Source organism: Olea europaea, unplaced genomic scaffold (assembly GCF_002742605.1).
Source record: "Olea europaea var. sylvestris unplaced genomic scaffold, O_europaea_v1 scaffold3458, whole genome shotgun sequence".
NCBI classification, from domain to species: domain Eukaryota; kingdom Viridiplantae; phylum Streptophyta; class Magnoliopsida; order Lamiales; family Oleaceae; genus Olea; species Olea europaea.
The window spans coordinates 35523-44319 of NW_019253657.1; the positions used below are offsets into that span (position 1 = coordinate 35523).

The following is an 8797-nucleotide window of genomic DNA, read 5'->3' on the forward strand; positions in this document are numbered from 1 at the left end:
TTTTTTTTATTATTATTTTTTTTTTTTTTTGCCATTTGCCATTTATAATTTTCAACCTCCAGCAGTGATGAATTCAATATTTTACTCTCCACATCGAAAATCATCAATAGCAAATGATCTCATTTGTGCCAAAGCAACAACAAAAGTTGGGTTCCCACCATATTTTGGGACTGCAGCCATAAAAATAAAAGGTTAAGGTATAATTTGCAACAAATTGAAAAGTTTGGGACCTTCATTGTAATTTTTCCTATCATTTATGTTGTTAAACGATAATCTAGATAAAGAGACAAATTCCAAATTCTAAATTAATGCCGTTTTGTTATGATATATTGGTGAATTATGCAAGTATTATCAATTTTAGTACTAGAAGTTATGGGTTAAACCACTTAATCAGAAGCATAATGTCAGAATCCTATGTAGGGGGAGGTGATTGGATGGAAAATATGATTATATTTTAAGCAATCCAATAATAGAATGCCACGTGACATTATGACAACCATTATGTCAATTATTTTGATAATATAGCATGGTTCAAAATTTATAATGTTAGGCATTCTTGCTTAGCTAGGATACATTATGCTTTGTTCAGTTTTTTGACTTTGTTGTGAATCTATGACTGGTTAAATCATGTGAGTACTTTCACTAAGAGTAATAGTGGTGGATATTGTTGTTTAGCTGTGATACGTTATGCCATCTTTAGTTCTTTGACTTTGTTATGGTATATTGGTGAAAAAGTTCAATGATTTATTTTATTATATTCCGTGTTTGTTAAACATCATTTATATAAATATAGAATATTACGTACTATTTGTAAAGATTTTTATTTGGGTTATAATTTAAATTTTTATTTACTAGTAAATATTAGATTTGAGTAATGATTAAGATATTCAGATTTCCAAATTTTACTTCATGAATTTTTAGTATAAAATTGTCCGCTCTGATAGATTATACACAATTGCTTCTTCAACTTCATCTACCATTGTGATTCAGATCAACGCTCGAGGGAGAAACTGGAAAAAAATCGTCGAAGTGGATTTTTAAAGGGGACAACTACCTCACTGTTCTAATTTTTGAGTAAGGTTCTTACACGAGATGCCTCTGTTGTGGTAGAGAATGAAGTTATATCGTGACTGGATGAATGAATTTTAGGAAAATATTTAAGAACATGTTTTATTGATCACTTGCTATGAAAATAAATCTCGAAATATTTAATGTTATGAAGGGAAAAAAAAAAGTGCACAAATATTATTCAAAGAATAACAATAAATTAATTTTTTTGCAATAAAACAAGCTCTATAGTTTGTATCCAATAAATTTGAAATTGACCACACTCACATTTTTCCCTGTAGTCACAACTTGTTGACCAAATCCAGAATTTCTAGCTCAGGACTATAAGTTTCACTTGAATAGCAATTTTGAAGCCCGACATTTTAGTCATTTGGTCTGGCCTAATTTGAAGCCCAATACTTTGGCACGAGTTTGGACGGGACCGCAGATGAAAACCTAAAGCTAATCAGATGCAAACCCTATTCTTCCCCTTCTTCTCGGTCTATTGAATTTAGTTATTCACCATGTATATGATCAGAAGATCTTTAGTTTATTTTACGAGTTCAATAAACATTTTATATATTTCAATATTTATCATACCAAATAGATAAAACACGATGACCTAGTAAAAATAGTCGAAAGCAAGTTACAATATTGGTGACAAATTAATTGTTATTTGCTAGTCATTAGTAACTTACAGTACTAAAACCTTAACTAGAAAGCTAGCTAGTACAAAGGATGTACATTAGTTGGACTCTATCTACATATTAATTAGCCAATTAATTACACATCATGCATAGAGATTAACCCATTCATACCCATGAATGAAATTGTTTTCTGGCAAGTAAAATGCATTCTCCAATCCCTCCATTCCAAATTCCCCTAAGAAAGGTGGCTCCATTGAGAAAGATGAAGTCGGACTATTGCTCGATAATCTCTCGAAACACTCTGTTAACTTTTGTATCTCCTTCTTTGTATCACATAGTTGTTCTTTTAGCTTCAACACCTGTACAAACATGCAAATGTTTGGTAACATCTCGACAACACCTTTCATGATGAAAGATCAAAGATTTTCGAATCAACAATCTATATAAAAAAACTCCCTACAAATTATATAAAGAAAATCGTTGAATGGCAGGCTAACACGCTCCAGCAATTATAGAATTAGTGGGCTAAATAGCATTATTCTTTTTTTTTTTTTTTACTATATCAAGAAAGGTACACGTGTACATAATACTGTGTGGATGCGAGAGGAGTGCCATGTGCTGGAGATGGACCACTGAGACAGGCAATGGCTCAGCACTAGCCTCCAGCCACCTTAAACAACTATGTACGGACCTTTGAAACTGGCGACGTGGTACATTTTGCACTCTTTTGGGGTGGCAGATTCTAACTTCTCGTTATTTTTTTCTCTGCTCATTGATCACTTTGTCATTATTATAAAACTTCAACATGATGTGACACATCTTTTCGAGCCAAGAGTCCATGCATGTTCTATTGGATAAAATATTCAGTTTTTGATTGACATCATTTGACGTGGCAGGATAATGACCATTGATTTTAACAACACTTGGTCAAATCAATTGTCAAATTTCTTGCGTACAAGGAGCGTGAGACTTGATTACAAAAACAACGCACAAGTAAATTGTAGCCCTTTGAATCTCATTACATTAATTTCATTTTTTATTCTACTATTTTTAATTATATTAATAAAATAATATTACATGTAAATCGAAATATATTTTTTTTTCAACCACCCATTTTTAAAAAAAAAACTTTCACCTATTTTCATTGTCAAAAAAACAAGTCTAGAATGTTTAAGGTCCATTTGACATGATTTTATTTTTGTTTTTACTTCATGCAAATTTTTTTTTTTTTGGATAAAACTATCTTAATTTTTGTTTGAAAAATAATTTTGAAAAATATTTTTAAAGAAAATCACATTTAATCAAATTCTTTTAAAAGCTCTTTTAACGAAAAAAAATAATTTTATAAAATTAGTCAAACGGTCGAAAAACAGCTTTTAAGCCTAAAAACTCATTTTGACCTTTTAAAATCCATAGGCCTTAATCCCCTTGAGTAAAAACGAAGTTAATACAGCATGATCGACAATATTTTAACGTTTCAAATATTAATGTTGTATTGTACAATCTATCTTACGTTACGACGAGTGTTTGTGTGAGAGAGAGAGAGAAAGCAAGAAAGAATGCGACGACGAACCTCGTTTTCAAGCCTGCAATTCTCAATAACAGTGGTTTCATGTTGATTCTTCAACTTGGAGTATTCTTCCTCCATCTTCTTGCTCTTCCATCGAGCCCTTCTGTTTTGAAACCATACCGCAACTTGTCGAGGGTCAAGACCGAGTTCCGAGGCAAGCTTGTCCTTCCTCTCCGACTCCAATTTGTGTTCATCTTCAAAACTTTGCTCCAACAGACTCATCTGTTGTTCACTCAACTTCCTCTTCCTCATCATCCCACTGCTCCCCGCCTCGCCTTTGTTCTTCTTCCGCCTACGCCTCGGCTTCGCTTCCACTGAGAATCAAATTCGTCATAATTTAGTCCTCAACGCCAAGTAAAAATTCAAGTGCATGGAACAAATTTTGTAGCTTAGAAAAATAATTTGTTAGACCAAAAGAGACGTCAGTATCTTTATGTGTTAGCACGGACTATATTACCTATTGTACGTAGGAGTTCAATATCAAGACTTATTAAGATTTCGAGTTCCATCTTAAAAGATGAACCTTATTAAGAAGAGCAGCCTAAGTCTTTATAAGTTAGTCTTCGTTTTCTTATTCGATCGATACAGAATTTTATCACTTAACATCCGATGCTGCCTACCAAATACGGTTAAATTTTACAACGTAGTACTGACCTTGTTCTGGGAGGAGTTGGTCGTATATCCCAGCAGGATAGTACTGAGAAATCAGTACCATTTGGTCATCATCAATTTGATTCATGCTTCTTGCTGTGCTTCTCTCGTTTGTAGAATATGAGTGCTAGCTACAGAATAGCGAAGGGCTTTTTTTGCTTCCACGTGGGAGTGAAAATTGGAGGAGGAGGCTGTTATTTTAGGTATAGAAGAGTACAGGGAAGACTTTATTTATAAACCTAGGAACTTCAAATAAGTCTTGGTCTTGTCGGAAATATCATGAATGCCATTGTCTGATGAAATTTTTTAGATAAAATTTGTTAAATTTGGAAAGTTGGATTGAGGTGGGGCAATAGCATTTCTTTTGTCTGATTTGGTGAAACTTGACTCGGATAATTAGTTGATCGATGGATATCTTGTGGTATTTAAACACCTGCTTGTTTGGTTTGATTAAAAATTCAACTTTAATAAATTTTGATAAAATTGATAAAATATGTAACTGAAAATTAAATAAAATTTATGGATCGTTAAATGTGTGGTTCAAAATGAGTTCGAGAAAAAATAAATTTTAAAATTAGGGTCACATAAATTGTTGAAATTATACAACAAGTAATTCCCAATGTTACCAACAAAAAGGATCCCCATAAAGTTTTTAGGATTATTCTGATTATGACCATCATCATATCTACAATCTATCGAGGTAAGATTTCATTACGTAAACATGTGATTTATCCTGTTTACATGATGTTTATGCTAATCGCTTGTGTTTGTCCCATATAAGACGACATGCCAAAAATCAACTACCTATGAGCCTGTTTGAACCACATTATTCTAAAAAAATGCATTCTTAAATATTGATTTGACATCATTTCAACCACGCATTCTTCAGTATAATAATATTACACGTAAATCAAAAATATTTTCTTATTTTTTAACCACACATTTCCCATCAATACACTATTCAAGAATACATTATTACCAAAATAATGTGACTCAAACACTCCAATAAAGTACTTAAACTCTCTATAAGAAATGTGTCAATTTATAGCGCACTATATATTCTTGTTTGCATCTAGTAATACGCCTATGATATGTTCGTTATGGAAAATCAGATAATACGAATAATATTAAAAATGAAAAAAAATAAAATTAAAGTCTCATTATTTAGTTGTTTAATCACGTCCATACTATCGCATAACGGTGCCAGTTATCACCTTCTAAACATGCATCCGATTAGTGATTTATTCTTTTGAACTCAAACCACTAGCAAAGTACATATCTAACCCAAAACAAGTAAAAGATCTAACTAAAAGCTAGTAAATTTTTTAGAGAATCAAGAATGGATACGAATCTCACGCGATAAAGATGTAAAATCAATTCTCATAGAAATATGTTTCTTGAAAAGAGGCTATGGACTGAGGGAAGTCACCTTGTATTTGGCTCTCCCAATTGGGTAAATAATAAAGAGAAGGAAGATTAAAAGAAAAACTTAAAAACAAGTGTGACTAGGTTGAGTTGGGATCTGAAACCTGAGATTCAAGAAATAATATGTAAGGTTGGCCTCTGAATTTTGGACATGCCATGCAGCTTTTGTTGTCCCCTTTCTATGGGCTACCAGCCAAGCGAAGCCAAGCCGTCCTCTTTAGTTGTATTGCTTTTCTTTTTAGTTGCAGCACATGCGTGGCTCGAAATGAGTGAATAGTTATAAGTAACAAAAACTTTCACCACCTTCATTGGTTGATCAAAATATTGACACATATACATACATAAATCCCAATTCATTGCATAGGACTCTAAGCCATGACATCATTCATATAGAATCATTCTAGAACAATGTCTAGATCAAGTCATGTCAGATTAGCATGCTTTAAAATGGTATGTGCCATGACGACTACCGGGCAGTTACAATTTATTTATGTACATGTCCATATGGTTTGGATTACATGTCTTTAAGGTCGAGCCTAGAACGGCTCGGATGCGGAGGTGGGCCAATCCATGCTTGGTATGAATTGTCACAAACTTGGATCATGTCCGGATCAAATTACGAGTTCTCCTTTTCAAACCTGAATTTTCATGGGGTACGAAGTGGCTCAAGTAAGATTTTGTCTTACTTTCTCAAACGTATCTGAATTGGAGCGAATTTTCGGAGTGATGAAGTTTTTCTTGTTTTATTCTGTCCAAAATAATGGTGAAGAGCAGAGTCACACTCTCTCAGACAGGAAAACTTTTAGTTTTGTCCGAAATGTTTTTATTTGTCAAAATGAAACGAGATATTGTTATTACGGAAAAGAAATAAAGTAGAATGGGATTGGATGGAGGAAGTGGAACAACGTGGATGGAATTGACCATCCACTCCTGGAAAAGTAAGAGTCCAGACATGAAAAGCATGCCAACTTTGTCTGTCCATGTAAAGTAGTTGTCGAAATGGAACCAAACTTATACTAAAAGAATAATATTGTCCAGAATAATTGGTTTACATCATCAATTTAGGTGATATTATGTGATAGGCTTAAATAAAAATAAAAATAAAATTCAGGGATTCATGATTTCTGGTCTATTTGACAAGACTTTTACTTTTTATTTTACTTATCATAGAAAGCTTTACGAAGAAATTATCTTAATTATTGTTTGAAAATTAATTTTCCAAAGAGTTTTCACTATTGAAAAGGCTTTTAGAGGTTAGTTTCATCTAATCTCTCCTAACTATAAGGAACGTTTTTATAAGATTAATTAAAGGGGTCTGAAGGGAGTTTTTGGGTCTCACGTGCTCTTTTTGGCTTCTCAAAAACTATGGCAAATGGGCTTTAATTGTACTTCTCATTTAATGTCGCTTATGGGGGTGTATTCATTCGAGTCTTCTAATGACTTTTTGGGATTTTAAAAAGTTCAGAGGTATTCAATTGAGACTTATTGAAACTCTCTAAAAGTATTGATGTATTCAAATAAGATTTTTAAAAAATATTTAAAAGTTACGGTATATTCAAATAAAACTTTTTAGAAGTTTCTAAAAATTTTAGGGTATTCAAATTTTAATGACTATTAGAAACTTTTATAAAAGTCTCTGGAGTACTAAATTTTAAGCAAAAAGTATTCCTATAAAATCTCAAAATTTGTTTCTCATTAATCATGGAATTTTGGAAGACTTTCACAAATCTTTTTTTCCTTTTTCCTTCTACGGATAGGTATGATTAAATTTTTTTCTATTAATTATATTTATATTCATTTAACTCTCTCTCTCTCTCTCTCTCTAATGAGAATCACAATTTTTATTAACTATATATTTTATCAATTTCTATCAAAATCTATTTTTAACAAAACCAAAAAGGGACTTTTCACTTTGTGCAAAGGATACTTTTGTTTTTTTTTTTCCGCCTTGTTGCCGGATGTATTTTTTATGAAAAATTAAATTGGGTTCTTTTAAGTTTTTTTTTTTCCTTTTTTCGTTCATTTTATAATTAAATTTAAATATATTGATTTTTATTTATTTTTATAAGTACATTATATTAATAATATTGAATATTAAATTTATTGTTTATCATATATATGTATAATTTTGATTATTATTTATTTAATTAATGTCTTAAATTTTTATTCTTTTAAAAAAAAATTATTATATGGGAAGGAGGAGGAGAAGGAGAAGGGAAATTGTGGGAACCAACACCTCATATGTGAGAATTTCACACCATTGTCTTAAATCCACGTGAATTCTATTTCAAATGAAAGTTTTCAAAAAAATTTCGAATTCTAGGAAAGTCCATAAAATTTTTAAAATGGAATTCCATAAAAGTCTACAAAAGACTTCTACTAACTCCATACAAATTTATAAAAAATCCACAAAACCCACAGAAGTCATCACTTAAAAAAAGACCACCAAAGTTTTCAAAAGTCTTAATTAAATGCACCCCCTTTTGTATCACTGAAACTAATTTTTAACACTAATATTGCTAAATAGTATTACTCGATTGCTAATGATTGGGGGTTTAGATGTCAATTAAGTAGCATTAACAGTGAGTGGACTTGATATTGGCTCCATTTCAAGTGTTCAATTCAAGTAATTAATACTTAGGCCAATGACAATCAATAACCTGGATAAATGACACCACTCTTGACCATATTCACTCTTTGTGCTACTTAAGCGTTGTTCGAGAAAACTTTCGATAAAATTTTAATAATTTGATGAAATGAATGGTTAAAAAGCTTATATAAATTATGAATTTTATAAAATGTGTGGTTAAAATTAATTATTGACTTTGTTATACCACATGATATTTTGCTTGAGTAAGCGTGTTTACCAAAAAAATACCCATCAAGCGTGTAGACTTCCAATAAGAATTGTTGTGTGCTAAAATTTTATTTCATCACTTTCGTGTTGATCCAGTCTCTACGATTAATTCGGTTGATTGAAAATTGTAGAGTGAAAGAGAAATTAGTAAGGAATCGTGTCGAAGAATAATTACCATAAATGTCGAATTAAGAGAAAGCGTATTAGTTAGAACAACTTACAACATATACTCAAAATGGAAAATAATCAATACTACTCCTCTCGGTGGATGTCAACATATAGCATTATCTACAATCTATCTTTAATGTGTGTTTTTATCTTAAGGAAATTCAATTTAAAAAATGAGAGAGAGACTGAGAAATAGTCTGATTACATAGAAAAATCGAAAAAACAGAAATGGGTTCACTCAAAATGAATTTTTTAACAAGTTTTTTAATTCCCAATTCGACTTTCGTCTTGACCAATCCATTTATCCTTTAGAATTTAAAATCTGAATCGACTTTCTCTGTTGATTAATTACTTTTTCCCAAGAATAACTGCAGTTGGAGTTGTGAAATAGTAGAAATATCATTTTTTTTTAAAAAGTGAGTGAAAAAGACT

General features: G+C 31.4%; 1 protein-coding gene across 1 annotated transcript; it reads right to left on the minus strand.

Moving 5' to 3' along the window:
• Positions 1–1651: 1651 nt before the first annotated feature.
• LOC111386201 (homeobox-leucine zipper protein ATHB-40) lies at positions 1652–4130 on the minus strand. The gene is made up of 3 exons (XM_023010654.1): positions 3919–4130; positions 3268–3578; positions 1652–2053 (listed from the first exon to the last, which is right to left on the minus strand). The coding sequence occupies exons 1-3, from the start codon at positions 4001–4003 to the stop codon at positions 1838–1840; spliced, it is 612 nt and encodes a 203-aa protein (XP_022866422.1). The 5' UTR covers positions 4004–4130; the 3' UTR covers positions 1652–1837.
• Positions 4131–8797: the final 4667 nt, after the last annotated feature.